At 54.9% G+C, this 19,711-nt stretch overlaps 1 protein-coding gene across 1 annotated transcript in view; it reads left to right on the forward strand.

The window, feature by feature from the left end:
- Window positions 1-3,219: 3,219 nt before the first annotated feature.
- The window catches only part of GLP1R (glucagon like peptide 1 receptor), a 37,993-nt gene continuing 21,501 nt past the window's right edge, over window positions 3,220-19,711 (forward strand). The window contains exons 1-3 of the mRNA XM_034991233.1: window positions 3,220-3,297; window positions 11,522-11,618; window positions 12,418-12,525. Of these exons, the coding sequence (XP_034847124.1) occupies window positions 3,220-3,297; window positions 11,522-11,618; window positions 12,418-12,525 (283 nt within the window). The remainder of the gene's footprint in view (window positions 3,298-11,521; window positions 11,619-12,417; window positions 12,526-19,711) is intronic.

Below are 19,711 nucleotides of genomic sequence, written 5' to 3' on the forward strand. Positions count from 1 at the left end.
AAAGAAAGAAAGAAAGAAAGAAAGAAAGAAAGAAAGAAAGAAAGAAAAAGAAAAAGAAAGGGGGAAAGAAAGAAAGAAAGAGGGAAAGCAAGAAAGAAAGAGGGGAAAAAAGAAAGGAATGAATGAATCAGACCTTGGACCCACCTTGACACATACTTACTTACAAGTTGGGGAGACAAATCTTCCCAAATGTCTAACATACCGCCTCCCAGCAACTGCAGGCCACTTCCACAGAAGAACCAGGGCATGGTGCCCAGTAGCATCCATCATACCCAGAGACAGAACCAGGAAGGGTCTGTGAACACTGAGCATTCACTCGGCGGGCTGTGCTGCAATAGAAGGCTGGCTCTCAGATCCCCAGTCTAGTAAGAAGGAGGCAACTATAACCCAGGGTGAGACAGTACGACGTGTGACGATGAGAAAAACCTCAGGGAAACCTCAGAGGCTTTGGACCTCCAGGAGAAGTCCAGTAATCTGCCACCTAAATGCCTCTGGGCTCGGGGGGCCACCTCTGTCCCTGGATGCTTCCCTATGCCCAACGACTTCAGCTGGGCTCTCCCAGAAGCAGACCCTGAGGTGGAGATTTAAGGACAGGTAGTTTATTTGTATTTAGGAGGTGCCCCCAGGCAGCACTAGTCCCCTACTGTGGGAACGCAGGACAGGCCAGGGAAGGCAGCTGCGGATGGCTGGGCTCCATCACACGAGGGACTCTGAGAGACTGGTACACACCCCTGAGGTGCTGCATGGCAGGGGGAGGAGCTGGGGTAGTTATGCACCCACCTCTGCCCACCCAGAGTTGCTGGGGAGCTGCTCCTAGGGCTGCCTAGCCTCAACCGGCTGAACACAAACATCTCCTCCCCATCAGAGAAAGCCTGCTGGCAGAAAGAAAGTGGTCTTCTTAGTCCTGAGGACAGGACTTCAAAGGCACCCGCTTATCACAGCAGTGCTGGGCACAACTGTAACTGTAAGAGAAATGGCTCCAATCATTGTTTAATGTCTCTCTCCTGCATAGAATAGAATCTTCCTGAGGGTAGAGGCAGGATCACCACTTTCTCCCTGGGACCTAGTTCAGTGTCTGGCACACAGCAAGGTATTCGATAGATATTTATTGAATAAATGTAATTTGGAGGCTGAGAAATTCATGGCAAATGCCCAGTTCTGTCTGAATACCTTCTCCACAGCTCCCAACCCTGGTACAGCAGAGCCGGCAAGTTGTTCCCCTGTATCTGTATTGATATCTAGATCATCTGTGTATCTATATCTAGCTTTGCCTTCTTCTAGAGTAATATAAACCCAAATATTTAACCTTGCCAGGGACTGCCAGGGACAAAGGGAGATTTTCCCAGCCCCCTTTACAGCTAGGAGTGCCCATGCATCTAAGTTCCAACCCAAGGGGGCGCCTGGGTGGCTCAGTTGGTTAAGCGGTGGCCTTCAGCTCAGGTCATGATTCCAGGGTCCTGGGATCGAGCCCCCCATTGGACTCCTTGCTCAGCAGGGAGTCTGCTTCTCCCTCTGTCCCCCTTGTGCTCTCTCTCTCTCTCTCTAATAAATAAATAAAATTAAAAAAAATAAATTCTGACCAATGGGTGAGGAACTGACAGTTGCCACTTTCAGGATGTGTCCTTACCCATGGAGGAGCACTCCTCCTCTTCCCTTTCCTCCTTCCTGCTGGCTGGCATTTGGACATCATGGTGGGAGCTGGAGCAGTCACCTTGGATCATTTAGTGGAAGGCTTGGGCCATGAGAATGGTGGAAGCTAGAAGACCAGGGGGAACCCTAATGATCAGAGAGCCACTGCTCCAACCCTGGGCTGAACCTCTGGTCTTATTTTATATGAGAGCCCTTGGTTACACCATTGCTCTTTGGGCTTTTCTGTCAGGTGTAGCTGAACAAGCAGAAGGTGACTGTAGATCTGCCTTCTGGGCAAGGGAGGGAAGACAAGACTCCCAGGGAGTGGAGGTAGAGCTTGCTGGAGTGGAGGATCCCTCTGGCTGAAAGGGAGCCCCTGGCTCCTGCTACTGGCTGTCTCCTCCCCTCCCCCCATTCCCCTCCCCACCCCTTCCACCTTCCCTCAGGGCTTCCAGAAGTTTTGTTCTCCCCCTGAGGAGCAGTTAACTCTCACAGACTCTCTTCCTCTTTGGGATGATCTAGACATGACCCCTATGGCAGGTCCAGGACTGCGTGCTGCTGTCACCCCTCTGCCCAACAGTGACATCAAAGTTCTTTTGGGGCCAGGGTAATCCCCTCTTCCCACCCCTACTCCTTAAGGGCATCAGGGAAGTAAAGTCAATGCATTTTCGCATTCTCTTCCACAGCCTGGCTGTAAGAAGGGAAACTGAGGGTAGCCCGTGCATCACCCGCCCCCCAACCCCTGCCCGCACTGTGTTTGGGGGTGGGGGGTGGATCCAAAGGCAGGTAAAATACAGAGTTCCTACAAAGCGGGTGACAAAGACGCAGGAGGCACAGGGAACAGCCATAGGCCCACGTTGGCACAGGGACACACGGTTCTAAGAGCCTAGTGATTCAGAACAAGGGCCGTGGGGGCTGCAGGAGTTGGGGGGGAAACTCTAGACCCTCCACTCAGGGCTCCATTGATCCATTTGTCCTCGTCTCCCCGCTCCTCCCCCAACCTTAGCCCTCCCGGGGCGGCCTTCCTGACTGAGCTCCGGAATGAGGAGAGGACTTGGGGAGGGCTAACCCCGCTGGGTGGCTCTTTCTTATACTAGTCACTCGCAGCTCTTGGAGTTACACTTTCCCGGAAGGGTCTGACGGGCAGGGTGACCTTGGACAAGTCCCACGCGCTCGTCCGGCCTCAGTTTCCTCTGGGGTAGCCTGCTTAGGTGGGGGGTGGTCTGGCTCTCCTTAGCCAGGGGGAGCCTGGGGGAGGCCAGGGGGGCGGGGGTGGAGGTGGGGGGCGAGCGAGGGCACCCGCGGCGCTGGGTGCTGGTGGCAGGCTCCTGCGTTTCCTCAGCCCGAGCGGTCCTCGCCCGGAGCGCAGCGCCCGGTGCCCCCGGCCCGGGACCGACTGGCGAGAGGGGAGGTTGTGGGGGGGGGAGGCCCCGGGGCTGCCGGGGCCGAAGACGCGGGACCCCGCCTGCCCCTCCCGCGGGCGGGGCGGCCCCGCGCCGGCTCCTCCCCCGGCGCCGCCGGTCGCCGGGGATCAGTCGCCGCGCGCGGTTCCGCAGGTGGCAGCGATGGCCCGGTCCTGAGCGCCCCGCCATGGCCCGCGCCCCCAGCCCGCTCTGCCTGGCGCTGCTGCTGCTCGGGGCGGTGGGCAGGGCCGGCCCCCGCCCCCAGGTGAGACCCGCGGCCCCCGGGGGAAGGGGGGGAGGAGGCATGGGGGGGCCCTGCGGGCTGCGGGCGCCGGGTCCCGGCAGGGGCGGCTCGGGACTTGAGCGAAACTCCGCGACCGCAGGCGGACGGAACCGAAGCCCCGGGGGTGGGGGGAGTAGGGACTGGAGAGTTGGGCGCCCTGAGCCGGGTGCTTGGACGGCGGCCCGAGGTGGGTGCTCGGAGGGCAGCCAGCCGTCCCAGCCCCGCGAGGCGCTCCCTGCCTGGCCGTCCCCGTCCCCGCCCAGGTCACCCGCTGCCCCGCGGCCGCCCTGCGCTGACTTCTGCGCCGCATCGCCCCGGACCACTTTGCCAACTCCTGCTCCTCGCAGACTCGTGGTGCCCGCGGCCCTGGCACGGCCCCTGCCCTGACCTCACCTCTCCCACGACGCCCCTGAGCCCTCCCCGCGGTGCCTGCCCCCAGCCCACCCTGCTCGCTCGTCAAAGACCCGGAGAAGGCTCCGGGAAGACGGAGAGGGCCAGGGTGTGGACACCCAGCTCCATTCCGCCCTCACGAGCCCCCCAGCACAGCCTTTGACTCATAGCCCCAGGGACCCTGCGGTGGCAGCTTGTTGTCCTTCTTTCTGACCTCCGGACGGAACTTGAGTGCCCCCCTCCTCCCAGCCCCTGCGGCAAACACGTAGGAGGCTCCCTGCTCCTCTGGAAGCAGCCAGGTCCCCTCACACACTTGTCTGACGACCCCCCCCCCCACCACCAATCTGATTAACCTGGTTGACAACATATACCAGAACACACACTGGAACACTCAGAGACACCTTGGTCCCTTGGATGCCACTGGCCAGGGACCAGAGATAGACCCCTGCAGCCCCTCTCTGCTGCTCTCATTGCCCTCCCTGCCTTGCCGGGGTCCAGGCTCCCGGGCTGGGGGCTGTAGCCAGCCTGCCAGTGGAGTGGGGGGGTTGTCCAGAGATGTTGTGAGACGCTAGAGCAGAGAGGAGGCGCAGGCTTGGGTTGCCTGCCCCGTGTCGAGGGAACTATCTCTTCCTACTGCCTCCCGTTCCTACCCCCAGACCTAAACAACTGACAGCTTTGGGGAGTGGACTTGTACAGGCCTTGGAATTTGTCCCAGCACAGGTGGGGGAGGGGGGCATGATGAGGGGCCATTGCCTTGGTGAAGGCTGACTCCAGCTGGCTGAGAATCCAGATGTGGACACATGTGCCAGCCCCCCCCCCCAAATTCTTTTCCGGACTCATTCCCTCCCTCTCCCTGTCCCCCAGCTCAGCTACTGACCCTGGCCACAGGAGACACCCCCGCTTCCCCAGCACCTTCCCCCAATCCCTCACCAGGCTTTGACTTCCCTGGTGTACTTGGCATCTTTCAGGAGCCAGGATTGCAGACGCATTAGCATGACCGCCCCTCTGGTTCACCTTTACTGCCTCAGGACTGGGACTGGGTGGAGGTGAAAGGCCCTGCGGCCTCCTCCCATCCTGCTCCGGGCCAGGTTTACAGACCTGGTTTGGATTAAGGGAAGAGGAGAGGTTCTGGAGGCTGCCTGTCTTCTCCCCAAAGTTCCTTTTCCCAGAGGAATGGGGCTCCTTGAACCTGCCCTTACTTCTGATCCCCTCACTGCTCAGCCCTGGGGTTGTGCAAAACCCGACTATCCTATCAGGCCTGGGAGGTCCGAGCAGGGCTGGAGGAGCCAGGCTCTGAGTGAGAGGGTGGAACCTTCAGGGGATGCTGAGCATCCCTCCACCACAGAGATATGAGCAAAGGGCTTTGGGGCTTTGAGGTTAGACTACAGTCCTTGTGACACGACCTCATGCCCATGTAGAAGACTCTAAAAAATGGGTGAATTTTGCATTCTATTTTCTGTTCATGAGGTCAGCAAGACTAGAGTTACTCCCTCCATGTCACCGATGGGGGACAAAAGCTCAGAAAAAGAGCGTTCCTGTGCAAGATGACCCTGTCATTCAGGAACAGAGAAAGAGGTGAGGGGCTGGGCTGGTGCCTGATACCTGATTCCCAGAAGGAAGAACAAAAGAATAAGCTGTCCACCGTCAGGTCTAGCTAGGCTGGAAGCGGCTTCCTTGCAGGCAGGGGGATGGCTGAATTGACCTCTAAAGAAGGGGGCCAAGGCCACTCCTTCACTATTGCTGGAAGGACCACCCCCCTCGTCTATTCCTTACCTTCCCAGGAGCCCTGTGAGGGTGCTGGTCTATGTATGAGGAGACAGGCAAGCCTCTGACAGCCAAAATTAGAACCAGCCAAACCTGGGTTCAAATCTCAGGTCTACTATTAGCTGGTGATCTTGGGTAGGACAATGACCATCCCGAACCTCAGTGTCCTCGTCTATAAACAGGAATCACAAGTTCTACCACAGCAGGTTATGGAGAGGATTGAGACACTGGAACCCTGAAATGGCAGCTTTAGGCATGTGGGGGAACTAACTAACCCATTTGTCCTCCAGAATCTGGAAGCCTTCTTCAGGGCAGAATAGGGCTTGGAGAGAGGCTGTGGGAGGTCTGAGCCTCCGCATGCTAGTGAAGGGTGGAGGGAGTCCGGGGTGCACAGCGGTCAGTGTGGACTTTGTTCTGAGCTGGGCTCCCTCCCGGACACGGATCCCAGGTGGGGGCCGGGACAGGAGCCACCAAGAAACCACATCCTACCCTCCAATTCCTTGCTCTGAGGAAAAACAGGCCCTTCCTTAGCTGCAGCCTGGCCCTAGGCAGAGTCCTGTGTGTGTGTGTGTGTGTGTGTGTGTGTGTGTGTGTGTGAGAGAGATAGGGAGACAAAGGGATACAGAGATAGAGACAGGTAGAGAGACACAGAAAGAGAGGGACTGGGGGGAGGAGGATGTGGGTTTTATGAGCCGCTGTTTCTCTGTGTGTGTGTGTGTGAGAGAGAGAGAGAGAGAGAGATTTTTGCGTAAATGGGTGTCTGCCAGTATGTGCCGGCATGTGGGTGAGAGATAGCATGCGTGTGACAGAATGTGTGTTTCTCTGTGTACATGTGTGTGGGACAGTGTGAGCTGAGTATATGTCCGTCGAGGAGTGTGTGTGTGCACGCGCGCGCGTGTTGGGGGCAATGTCTCAGCATGAGTGTGTACCTGACTGTGTGGGGGGTGGGAGAGAGTGTCAGGTCTCAGTGTGTAAGCATGTGCTCAGCGGTGTGTGGGATGCTGTGTATGACAGCATATCCGTGTGAGGGTCCCCGAGCATATGGCACTGTGCGTCAGTTTTCCTTTGCCTGCCTTCTGCTCACATATCTGGAGCCCTTAAGAAAAAAATAATGAGGTCAAAGAGCCAGGGGTCTGGCAGCCTGGCCCTTCCTGGGCACAGGGGCCAGGGTGATGGTTTGGGCTCTGGGAGAGGGGCAGAGAGGAAGGAGGCCGGGGGTCTGGGGAGGAGCTGCTGGGGAAAATAGGGGCCACATCAGTTGGGAGGGCCCAGAGTTGTCTCTGGAGCTCTCTTTCTCCTTTGGGGTCCTCTTCCATTTTTCCCACCTCAGTGGCCCAGAGAGGCCAAGGTCTTGTTCCTCCTTCCCTCAATCAAAAAGGTTCCCAGAAAAGGAAAGAACTTATTCACACTGAGAAATAAAACTGGAGGAGGAGTTTTTCAGGTTGGCAGCCAGTCTTTGGAGACGGAGTGCCTTCCCGCGGTATTGGAAAGCCCGTCACCTCAAGAGCAGCCACTCCATCGGCATCCTTCCCTGTCTGCTCTTCCTTCTAACGCTGCCCACTGGTACAGGGCTGGATAATTCTTAAAGATGTTCACCTGCTTTATGTTGCTGGATCTGTACAGTAACTCTTTGGGAAGAGTCATATGCCCATTTTACAGATGAGGAAACCGAGGCCCCAAAGGATTAAAGTGCATCCTATCAATCCCACATTAACTGCCAGAACTGGGATTTTAAACCCAGGACTTGTGGCTCTCTGTCCAGGGCTCTCTCCAGCACACCACTCCCTCCTGGCATCCTCTTTCTCACCCCATGCTTTCTCCCGAAACTCCTGAATCTGAGAGATGCACCTCCTTATTATAACCTCCACCTGGGCATTGTCTCCATTTTATCCCCTCATCCCCTTCAGACAGATCTCACAAAGCCTGGCAAGTCCCGATTCTAAAACCTTCCAACCTGCCCTCACCCAGCCCCGTAGCCCCCACAGCTGCCCTCTTCTCTGGGCCAACCCTGCTGTCCCCACCACTGTGTCCTGCCCATCACCAGCACTGGCAGCTCCACCTCATCAGTCTTGGAGCAGGGACTCATGCCATAGGAGGGTGAAATAGGGCTGGGGGCTGGTGGACGGGGCCTGCCCCTCCTCACAGTTCCCTGCCCACGGGCATGGAGTCCTGAGCATCCCCACGCGGGTTTGCTGCTGGAAGTTGCCACACATGGAACAGAATGATTTGTCCTTGGCATGAAAATATGTTCGTTTCCCCCTGGGAGTTTGTTGATCCTGGAAGTGAGGGAGGAGTAGCGCCCAGACCCCCCAGGAGGCCAGGCTGCCCTGTCCACTCTGTCCTCTCCCTTCTCCTGTAAACAGTAGAAGTCCTGAGAAGGGCTGCATTGGCTGCACATTTTCCATGTGCCAGGGGCCCTTCTAAGCATTAACTCACTAAATTCTCACAACAATCCTGGGGGACGGGATAGGTAGAGACTATTATTATTCCCATTTTGCACATGTGTAAGCTGAGGCTAGAAGTTAAAACTCTTTTTTTTTTATTCTTATGTTAATCCCCATACATTACATCATTAGTTCTAGATGAAGTGTTCCATGATTCATTGTTTGTGCATAACACCCAGTGCTCCATGCAGAATGTGCCCTCCTCAATACCCATCACCAGGCTAACCCATCCTCCCACCCCCTCCCCTCTAGAACCCTCAGTTTGTTTTTCAGAGTCCATCGTCTCTCATGGTTCGTCCACCCCTCCGATTTCCCCCGCCTCACTCTTCCCCTCCCGCTACCTTCTTCTTCTTTTTTTTTTTCTTAACATATATTGCATTATTTGTTTCAGAGGTACAGATCTGAGATTCAACAGTCTTGCACAATTCACAGCGCTTACCAGAGCACATACCCTCCCCAGTGTCTATCACCCAGTCACCCCATCCCTCCCACCCCACCTCCCACTCCAACAACACTCAGTTTGTTTCCTGCGATTAAGAATTCCTCATACCAGTGAGATCATATGATACATGTCTTTCTCTGTTTGACTTATTTCACTCAACATAATACCCTCCAGTTCCATCCACATCGTTGCAAATGGCAAGATCTCATTCTTTTTGATGGCTGCATAATATTCCATTGTATATATATACCACATCTTCTTTATCCATTCATCTGTCGATGGACATCTTGGCTCTTTCCACAGTTTGGCTATTGAGAAGTTAAAACTCTTACACAAGGTAAAAAACTTAATTTGTAGGGGAGTTAGGGTTGGGCCTCGATCTGAGCCCAAAGCCAGGGCTGCTCACTCTCCACTATGTTACTGTGTTTACCTGAGCACTTGGGCCCTGCTTACTGGTGGTCACCAGCCTTGTCCCAGACCAGAGCCTCATATTTATCCCAGTCCTGGCCAATGCTCTCTCCCTGGCCCAGAAATTCCTCCCCGGCCCAGAAATTCCTCCGGAACACCAGTCCAAAGCCTTCTCTGCTGGCAGGAGCATCAACGTCCCCACCTCTGCATCTTCATCCCTGCTGGGACATTTTGCTGAAATGCCCACCCTCCACTCTTGCTAGCCCAGTCTCTCCCCCAGCTCACAGTCCCCAGAGTCCCCCAGGGCCGAGTCTATACTGAGCCTGGCCCCAACCACCCCAGCGCTTTCACTCCTGCTTTCTCTGTTTGTCCTGCTAAGCCCTTGACCCCACCCACCCCCAAGTAGCCTGGGCACTCTTCCAGGCCAGGGCTCTGTCTTTCCTCTATGTGTTCCCCACTTCCCTCATCCTCACCACCTCCCAGAGCCTGGCACAATATGACTTCCATAAACACCAGATAGGGGAGAGGCCAGAGGTCCTGGTAGTTTGTGCTGTAGGTACCAGTGGGGGGGGCGGGGTGCAGTGAGGAGTTTGTGGAGACCCTGAGCTGGTGTGGGAAGAAGACAGAGGACCCAGATTGTCAGGAAGCTATCTCAGCGTAGAAATGTTCCCTGCCCTCAGGGAGCCCTAGTCTGAGGGGGAAGACACAGTCCTGCCTTCAGGGAGCCCCATTCTGAGGGGGAGGACACAGTCCTGAGCTCAGGGAGCCCCAGTCTGAGGGGAGGGACAGCCCTGCCTCAGAGAGCCCCAGTCTGAGGGGGGAGACACAGCCTTACCCTCAGGGAGTCCTAGTCTGAAGATAGTTTTATATTAGAAGCTCTGCTCAGAGCAGGTGACAGGGCTGCCTCTGTCTTGAACCTCCCTGGAGTGTTTGTGGCCATGTTGGCCATCATGGTGCTGTCCTTAGCCTTTAATCTCATTCCTGTCCACACCCTGAGATTTCCGGTTTCCATCGGCTTCCTTTTCCCCACTCCCTGCCCTAGACACACCTGCCCTATTTCCCAGCTGTGACCATGACCTTGCTTCCTTCCTCCTTTCCTTCTAGAAAGGGAGATCGAGGAGGATTTCTCTCTAGTCTTTCTTCCCCTTTACCACCAGGTGCTGTACTGGGGAACAGGGTTGGGGGTAGAAGGAAAAGGGGTGGGGAGTGGGGTTGATCCACTGGCTCTAGTGAAAATTCTGCTGACCCTTCAGTTGCAGCTAAATCAGGACACTGCCTTCACTACTGTTGTGTTTTATTCCTTGTTCTTTTATTTGTTGTTTTGTTTTTTAAAACAAATCACTTGACGTTTGCCCTCAGGAGAGCGCCTTCTGAGGTGGCACCACCTGTGGCCTCAGAACCCTAACTCTGAGAACATGGCTGGGGCTCTACCAAGCTTGGTCCCCTTCCAGACGCTTCCTATGTGGACAGGGATAAGCCCAGGACAACCTGTGTCTTTATGGGAGGTGCCCTATAAACTGTGACTCGGCTTAAACCGGGGCAGGATTACCCAAAACCAGATCCAGCATATGTTTAGGGCACCACCACCAAGTCAAGGGTGCAAGCTTCTAAAAAGAAGCTATTTTGATTTCAACACCCGTGTATATTTTTGTGATTTCAAAAAGTGAAATTCTGTTTTAAATTATGTATAAGCCCTAAATTTTATACAAGGGGCTCCCTGGTCATTTCAGCATCTGCAGCCTCCAAATGAGGAGTATTTATAATCTTAAGCCTGTTCAGGAAAAAATACAAAGAAAAAAGAAACACCATGCCAAGACATATCTAAAAGAAGTGAACAAAAATGCTCAGAAGGGTCATTTCTCACATGGATGGGTCTGCTTGGGTCTCTGTGCTAAAAAGTCTGTTGTGTCTACCTTATCTAAAAATTGAGGTTCATATCTCCTTACTCACAGAAAGGGGCCCATCCAGGTCCAAGCTTGATCTCCCTGTTCTGGAACTTTCCTGATCCCATGTCCTCAGGACTTCTTCATTTGGTAGAAGCTGAGCTGAATATTTGATCTCTCTTGTTACATTAGAAAGGGACAATGTGTGTGTGGGGGGTCCTACTGGGCTCCCACTGGGCTCCCAGATAACCATTGCGTGTTTCAGGAGAGATGCTAATGATGTAGCATTACCAGTCTCCATAGCATTAAATCCCACCACACCACATGCCCTCCAATACTTCATCACGGTCCTTGATCTGGGGGACTCAGAGTCCTAGCCTTAGCTCTGCTCCTTGGGGTGCTGTGTGACTTCAACTGAGTCCCTCTCCCACTCTGGGCCTGCATGTCCTCTTCTAGAATGGTTGAAAGTGCAGGAACCTTGCGGGCAGATTGAGCACTGGGAAAGGGGTCCGTGGCAATCATGAAGCCTTGGGCCCTCAGGAACTCTGCCTTCTAGGTGAGGTCAGAGGAGACCACGAATGAGACACCCTCCTCTCCCCCTTCACCCACTCACTTCCCAAAAGCATCATTTCAGGAGACATTTGCTGGCCACTTCCTATACATCAAGCTATGCACCTGTCTATCGGGAGCGATAAAGATGTAAAAACGCCCCCCTGGAGCCCCCCTGTGGTAGTGACTTGCCCTGCCCCCCTCTCAGACATAGCCAATGTCTGGGGGGGTTGGGGTTCTAAGGTCCCCTGGAGATGAAGAAACCAAGTGGTAAAAGAGAGGTTGGCTGGACCCCAGGGGCTTCCGTTTCTCCCCTCCCCCCACAGGGCGCCCCCGTGTCCCTGTCGGAGACAGTGCAGAAATGGCGAGAATACCGACACCAGTGTCAGCGCTTCCTGACCGAGGCTCCACCCCCAGCCACAGGTGAGGCCAGGCGGGGCCCAGGCTCCACCCCCAGCCACAGGTGAGGCCAGGCGGGGTCCTCAACCAACCGGCTCCCAGGAGACTCTGAAGCCCCTCCTCACCCCCTGCCCCGCAAGGCGTGGTTGGGCATCGTTTGCCTCTCTGGGATGCCACATCTGCCCTAGGCCTTGGGGAGCCGTCTTATTCCTCCTTGAGCCTCTCAGGAGTGGGGACCTGGCCTTTCCATTCTTTGCCTTCCTTCCCACTTCCTGGCCTGTGCAGGGGTGGGGAGGGAGGGCTGGAGGCCCAACCAACATATTTATAGGAATAATTGTTTCAGAGGTCTTTATGGGGTGCGCTAAAGGGCAGAGGACTGGATCCAGATAGGCCTAGGTTCAAATCCTGACCCTGCGATCATAGCGCAGTGACCACAGGGAGGTTATTCCAGCCTCATGGGCTCCGTTTCCCCCTCATCTGAGACGGATACTTTAAGAATAGGCCTATAGGGATTGTTGATTGCGCACTTACATACCATGCACAGGTATCCACGTAACATACACTGTTTGACCCCAAAAGGCCCTGTTTTTACAGATGAGAAAATAGACATTAAGTAACTTGCTCAAAGTTCCACTGCTGCTAAGGGCCTGAGTCCCCTCGCATGGTACCTGCCGGGTGGGAAGAGTGCTTGGCATATGGTAAGTGCTCAGCCGAGCTTAGCAGGGCACAGGTTTTGGCCCTGCCAGCCTCCATGGTGGGAGCGCAGGGGAAGTGCCCCTACCAGGCCAGGCGGGGACTCAGAGACTCCTCCTCCCGCACCCAGGCCTGTTTTGCAATCGGACCTTCGATGAGTACGCCTGCTGGCCAGACGGGCTGCCGGGCTCCTTCGTGAATGTCAGCTGCCCCTGGTACCTGCCCTGGGCCAGCAGTGGTGAGTCCTCTCTCCTTCCCCCTGTGTCCAGGAGGCTGGGGGTGGGGGTAGCGTGGGAGCGCGGCTGCCCTTCTGCCCAGACTCAGCCCTCCCCGCCCCAGAAGGTCTTTAGGCCTCCTAATGGGTGTCTGTCCGCCGGTCTTTCCACGGGAGGGGGCAGTGGGGAACATCAGGTATAACCTAGGCTAGGGCCTGTGCTGGCATGGGAGGGGAGGGCTAGAGCATGGGGTTTGGCTTAAGAGAGACATGTAAGCCCCCTCCATGCAGTGGTCAGGAAAGGAGCCAAGTGGGAAGAGATCCTAGGGTTGGGGGGTTACCCAGAGCAATGATGTCTCTGGGTATGTGTGTGTGTGTATGTATGTGAGTGTGTGTATGTGTGTGTATGTATGTATGTGGGTATATGTGTGTATGTATGTATGTGGGTATATGTGTGTGTATGTATGTGGGTGTGTATGTATGTGAGTATGTGTATGTGTGTGTATGTATGTATGTGGGTATATATGTGTGTATGTATGTGTGTGTATGCATGTGGGTATGTGTGTATGTATGTATGTTGGTGTGGGGGGGTATGTGTGTGTATGTATGTGGGTATGTGTGTGTGTGTATGTATGTGTGTGTGTGTGTGTATGTGTGTTTGTAGGTGCCCCCTACCTCGTCGTGGTATCCAGCCGCCTCCTGACTCCTCAGAGGTTCACTGCTCAGATGAATACAGATGGGTTGAGAGATCAGGGCATTGGTGGGGTTGTCTCTCCGCAGTGGGCTTCCCTCCCTAGCTCACTCCTGCCTGCAAGGGACACCCTGCACTGGGAAAGGTATGTCGTTGGAATGCAGGGACCTAAGGTGGCTGTAGGCGGGGCTCTGACCGGAGGGGTAGTCGATGTACCCCCACTGCTACCCATCTGTCCCGGGCACCAGAGAGTTTAACACGAGACAAACATCCTTGCCTCAAGGAGCTCATAGTCTCAGTAAAGGAGAAAAGACACCCTCATAATAATAATAATAATAGCTAATATTTACTGACTACCTACTATGTGCCAAGTCTTACCCTAAAAGCAGGGGATTTGTTCACTCTTTAAAACTACCCCATGGTTATGCTCGTTGTACAGATGAGGCAACTGAGGCCCCAGGAAGAGTAAACCACGTGCTTCAGATGATGTGGTGAATGGTAGAGCCAGCATTTGAACCCAGACTGTGCTTTTAACCCCTGTGCCTTGAAGGGGCCTTCAAGGAGAAGCCGGCCCAGAAGCAAGTGGGAGAATGAGGTCACAATGTGGGAAATAGTCTTCCTGGAAGAGGTGGCCCTTTAGTGGAACATCAGGGCCCCTGGCAAGGTCTGACGTGGACTTTCCCTCAAAACAAAGGACTGAGGTCAGATGAAGCCCAAGCAGGGGTGCTAAGGAGGCTCTTTCCTTCTCAGTCTTCCCAGTATACCCACCTCCCCCCAAGGTGCTCAGGGAGAGCCTGGGCTTGGAGAGAGGCACCCACCTAGTGAGATGCAGAGCGGATCAGTGGCCCCTCCCACAGCACTTCTGTGGCCTGTTGTAAGCATTTTACATCCCTACACTCATTTACTCCTCACAATAACCCCATGAGCAAGGACTCTGATTATGCTCTCATTTTACAGAGGGACAAACTGAGGCACAGAGATGCCAAGTGTCTTTTCCAAGTTCATAAGCTAGGGAGTAGGAGACCCAGGAATCCGTTCCAGAGTCTGGTTCGGAGTGTGTGAAATTGCTACACGAGGCTCCCTTGAGTGTGCATGCATGCACGTGGGCGTGAATATGTGTATGTTCCTGTGTTGTGTGGCTCTGGGCATGAAGACAGGGGAGTGGCCTGGGTCTGCTGGCTGGGCACACTCCAGGGGAGGGCAGGGAGCTGCCTGCTCTCTCCCCACAAATGAAAAAGTTGAGTCCCACAATCTAATGGTTCTGCTTGCAGTACTCTGAGCAGCTTTGTGAGCCTCAGCAGATGCCAGGGTCTCTGTGCTTCAGCTTGCTTACCTGGGCAGTGGGATAAAGCCAGGTGATAAGGGTATTAGGAGGATCGCATGTTCTTGAAAAATGGTTGCTGTTGATTTTTTCCAGCCACCCTACTTATCTGCCCCACCCCAAATCCACAGGCTTTCCCTGCCTCCCGGAGTTTTGGGACAGGCTGCTTGGCCAGCCTGGGCTGGGCCTCTAGACCCCAGGGAGCCAGGCCCCGGACAGGGCCCATCACTCAGCACTAAGCTGCCCCCAGCTCTGCCTGCCCCTTGCGGCTCCATCCATCACCTTTAATTTTATTTGAGCAGGAAATAGGTCCTGGTGGTGCCCGTTTATGAGTGAACACAGTTTTATTGCTTTCTCCATGAGGATATTGGCCAATGCACAGGCCCCCTGCTGGGCTCCACTTCCCTCCCCACCCCCCCACCCGACTCACCAAGCTAATTCACTCTCCTTTCTGACACTCAGGATCACTGACTCTGCCTTTCTCTCTCCTCTCCCTGAGTTAGGGCCCTGCAGAGCCACCCACCATGGGCTCCCACAGCATAATTGCTGTCTCTTGCTTGTCCTGCTGGTCCCCTTGGCAGCGGCTGGCCCCAGGGGCTTCCCTGACCCCCACCAGGGCATGTGGAAGCAGGAAGAGGGCAGTGCTGGAGCTTTCTGGGCTGATCAAGGGAATGGCCTATGGAGAAACTTCACAGTGTGAGTTAGGGGTGGGGAGAAGGAACGGGGTGTCGTAGGCAGGGTCCTGGCGGGAAACACACTCAGCTGGGAATCTGAAGCGAATTTAATGGAGGGGCCACTTACTGAGGCGGGACAGGGTTAAGGGGCCACTAAGGTGTGTAAAACAACCAAGGACTGTAAAAGGGGGAGGCTTTAGCATTCCTAGACCTGAGTGGAGCAGGTAGGGCGCTCTGGGGCCCCCATGACAGCTAGAGGTCATGGTGATGGAGAGGCTACGCAGCAGGGCTGTGGCCACAGAGGGGCCCTCCTACCTTTTACTTGCTCCTCCCACTGGCCAAACCCATAGAGGGCAGGGAGCCCAAATGATGCTGTCCACAGGGTTCAGTCTTCTGGGGTGCAGGGCAAGGCAGAGGAATGTGTGACCAGAGAAAGAATTAAATTTAAAACAATGACCAGACACTCGGGTTAGGTCTGTGTCAGGAGATAGGGGTGCCAGTGAGACCTCAAGAGTGTGCTTGTGTGTGCGTTGAGGAGAAGGGGGTGACCCCTCACCACGGGGCTGAAGAGGTCAGCTCAGCGGCCCAGGAAGTGGTGCTGAGGGAGGTCAGAGCCTCCTCTTTTGCCTGGGGTGTGGCATCAGGAAGTCTTCCAGAGAGAGGGGACATCAGCGCCAGGTCTGAAAGAACAGGGAGATGGAGAAGAGGGGGAAGAGGGCCTCCATGAGGGGAGGACAGCCAGGCATCACCCTGGAGATGGGGCCGGGCCTCGGGCCTCAGAGCCTCATGACATCCCAGGGATGGGACACCAGCCAAACCCTTGACTTCTGAGCCCTCTAATTCAGAATTTGGGACCCCAGAGGACAGAAGCAGATGAGTCAAGGAAGGAACGTGTTCAAAGGAGATGCTTGGCGTTAACAAGACTTTGTGAACCAGAAGGCTTGAGTGGCTGCTGAGAGCCCCTTGCCACCTGAGGGCCATCCAGCAGCCTCGTTTACCCACAGACAGCTGATCTGCTCATTACAAATCATTCCAGTCTCATTAGCTGCACCTCCTCCTGATCTGTACCTGTTTGTTAGTTTAGTTCTCATTACAGGAAAGCCATAAAATGCTTTTAAAATGGCCTATAACTCACAATTCTCAGAAACTCTGACAGGTACCTCCCTTGAGTCTTATCAAGCCCAGGAGCTTTCTCGGTAGGTGGGCAGGCCGGCGTTGCCCCAGGGAGACCGGGGCGGAGTTTGGCCCCGGAGGAGTTGTGGCTGAGGTGGTGCCCTCCTCCAGCCCCAGCCTCACTGAGGGAGGGCCTTCTGGAGAAATTGGGATCGGGGCAGTAGGGCTTTCAATGTGACCATGTCTTGAAGGCTTCCTATGCACCAGGCACTTCCCATGCTTTACCTCCTAATCCTCACACCACAGACCTGGGACGCCATTATGGTTCCCATTTTACAGATGAGGAAACTGAGACCCAGTGAGGTCTTCCCGAGGTCCCATGGCTGGTGGAGGGCAGAACCAGGATTTGAACTTGGGTCTGGGTAGTTCAGAACCTGAGCCCTTCTCCTGCGCCATGATTGACGCACTACCCCTGCCCCCCACCCCAAGCTGATGCCTTCAGTTCCAGCCCTGCCTTTGACCCTCATACCACCACGGCGCGGAGGGCCTGGGACGCCCCTCCCCAAATCTTAGCTTCCCGGCCTTTCAGCTGCGGCCCAGTAGTCCTCGCTGGCCGGCTGCTGTTGCCAGGGTGCAGGAGCTAATGGATTCATGAGCAGCTCTCCACAGCCCTGAGAGCCTGCATCCACGTGGAAGGGCGGCTGTTAGCTTGATTACAGACGCCGCTGCAGTTTCCGGGAGGGGAAGTGTTTAATTGGGGGTTTTATTTCCAGCACCAGGGTCTGACTTAATGAAATATCCCTGGGCCTCCTGGCATGCGGCCCGCGGCCTCCTGGTGTTGACAAGACCAGAGCCAAGCCCCTGGCTGTGATTTACCAGTGGCTCCTGGGCCAGATAAAGCTGAGCTGATAAGCAGGGCTGGGCCCGGACCCACCCCACCTCTAGCCACGATGGGCATCTGGGGACCATAGGCCTAGCCAAGAATGAGCCCTGGCTTTTAATATTGGCCGCTAATGAAGGATAATTGACAGGCACACTCTCATGGGCTCCCTGAGCTTCTCAGGGACGCAGTGATCCCTTGACACGGTGCCAGTAACACATCTGGGCATTTACCCCTCCCCATCTTCCCAGCTGGCCCTGCACAGAGGTTCCAAGAATGGCCCCTATGGGGTCACGCTGCCAGGAATCCACACTGACCAGAGGGTCTGCTGGGAGGATGCTGGGAGTGTTAGCAAACCCAAGCCCAGAAGAAGGGCAGAGGAGAAATGGCACATGGCCACTGTTGACAGTTAGCAGTGAGTCTGGCTGCTAACTTTTGACCTCTGAAGGCAAAGAGCTGGGGGTCCAGACCCTGATTCTGTTACTTCCTGGCTGGATGAACTTGGGCAAGTCACCTGGCCACTCAGAGGCTCAGTTTCTTCATCCATAAAATGGGATTAACTGTGCCTTCCTTGTAACGTGGTTGTGATGTTCAAAGGTGTCAGGCATGCAGCAGGTGTTAAGAAACTGATATTGTCGGTGTGTAGCTTGCGGAGAGGTTGTATAAGGTGCACGTGGGGAGGGAATAGCAACTGTGGGTACACCTGTGTTAGCTGTGCTATTATTAGGGTATTATCAGGGTCACCCTGCTGTGGGCTAAGGCCTAAATGGGCAATTAGGTGGTTTGTGCCCCATTGCCATGTCCTCTCCCTTCCCCTGGACCCTCGGCCTCCTCTCTCCGCCCTTGCTGTCATCAGAATGGGCTGTCAGTGAGGGCTCTGACATCAGTCTCACTCCCTGTGGGGTCAGCTCAAATCCCCATCACTGCTCTGAGGTTATCCCGCCACTGAAGACTGGCTTGGCCTCATTTCAGAAGACTCAGCCCCTGGTGAAGAATTCCAGGCATCCATGCAGCAGATGAGAATGGCATTGGGGGCCTGAGAGGAGCCCTTCCAGTTGCTGAAACCAGAACACATGCCTCCCCTTCTCTGCCTTTGTTTTGGCCTGATTTTGTTCAGAAACACACTTGAGGGGCATTGGGACTCGGCTCTTCTCACTGCTGGAAGTCCCGCCATTAGATTTTCAGGGTTTTGTTTCTCTTCCGTAAAGTCTCTTAGAATGCAGGTTTTTCTAGAAGCAATGATGCTGCAAGGTGATTTACCCTCCCGTATTGCCAGATACCTCTGTTTCTCTAAGAGGGCCTTGGTTCAGGGCTTGTTTATGAAAGAGTGGGAGAAAGGAGAAGAGTGAACAGGGAGGCTGCACTGGGTGACTGGGCGTCGGCAATAAGGAAGGACGAGGGTCTGACTGACAGGCCCTGCAGGTGTCTGACACATACCCACAGCGGGCAGACCTGTGGTTTGTGAACTGTAAGACAGACCTCCGGTCTAGATGGTTGCGTCCCTGCTGGGCCCTTTCTGGGGTTGCCGGGCTCCCATCATGCTCCCATCATGCTCCCATCATGCTCCCATCATGCACACATTCGAATGAGTCTCTTCCCACACACAGTTCTTACTGCTACCCCTCCACCTGGAAACTTCTTTTTTTTTTTTTTCACCTGGAAACTTCTGACTAGGGCCTCCGACGCTTCTCCATTCTCTCTCCCTCCCTCCCTCCCTCCCTCCCACTGCATCTTCATCCCAGAGCTGGTCCTTAAAATCTTTTAGTCCTTTAGAATTTTTAAATCTTTTAAATTTCATCCTGGCTCATTTCCCTGTTTGATCTCCCTGGGCTAACCTAACCCTGTTTTGACCCTGGTTTCCTGGTCCTGGGATCAGACTTACATTCTCCTCCACAGAGGTAATGAGGCATTTCCTCCCAGACACAAGTAAGCCCCTCATTCCCTCTCATGACCTCACAGTGAAACGGGGGCCCCAGGCCACCCACCTCCCTGGGTAGGGGGATAGTGGGGTGTGGCAGACTTGATGTAAATGGGCATAGAGAACATCCTAGCCCCAGCTCTGTTAGGCCTGTGTTTGATCTCTCTTAGTTTACATTTATGCTATTACTTTCTGAGGGCTGTTTTTTCTGTGAGACTCTTCATTCCCTGAAGCCTGGAACTGTACTTCCTCCTTCAGACTGGGAGCTCTCTGAGGACAGGGGCTGGATCTCTCCCTCCTCTCAGACCAGGAGGTCTCCAAGGGCAGTCTATCCCCAACATCCCCATTGAAGGGAGGAGCTGGGTCTTCCCCCCTTTGAATGGAGGGTCTCCAAGGGCTGTGCCTCTATCATCGACATTGTATTCTCTTTAGATCAGGCCGTCTTTGAGGATAAGACTATGTCATTTCCATCAGGACTTCCTAAAGGCAGGGTTATGTCTCCTCCCTCAGACTGGGGCTCCCTGAGGGCAGGGCTGTGTCTCCCCCTCAGACTGGGGCTCCCTGGGGCAGGTCTGTGTCTCCCCTTCAGACTGGGGTCCCTGAGGGCAGGGCT

Source organism: Mirounga leonina, unplaced genomic scaffold, assembly GCF_011800145.1.
Source record: "Mirounga leonina isolate KUSES-001 unplaced genomic scaffold, KU_Mleo_1.0 Mir_53, whole genome shotgun sequence".
Classification (NCBI taxonomy): Eukaryota; Metazoa; Chordata; class Mammalia; order Carnivora; family Phocidae; genus Mirounga; species Mirounga leonina.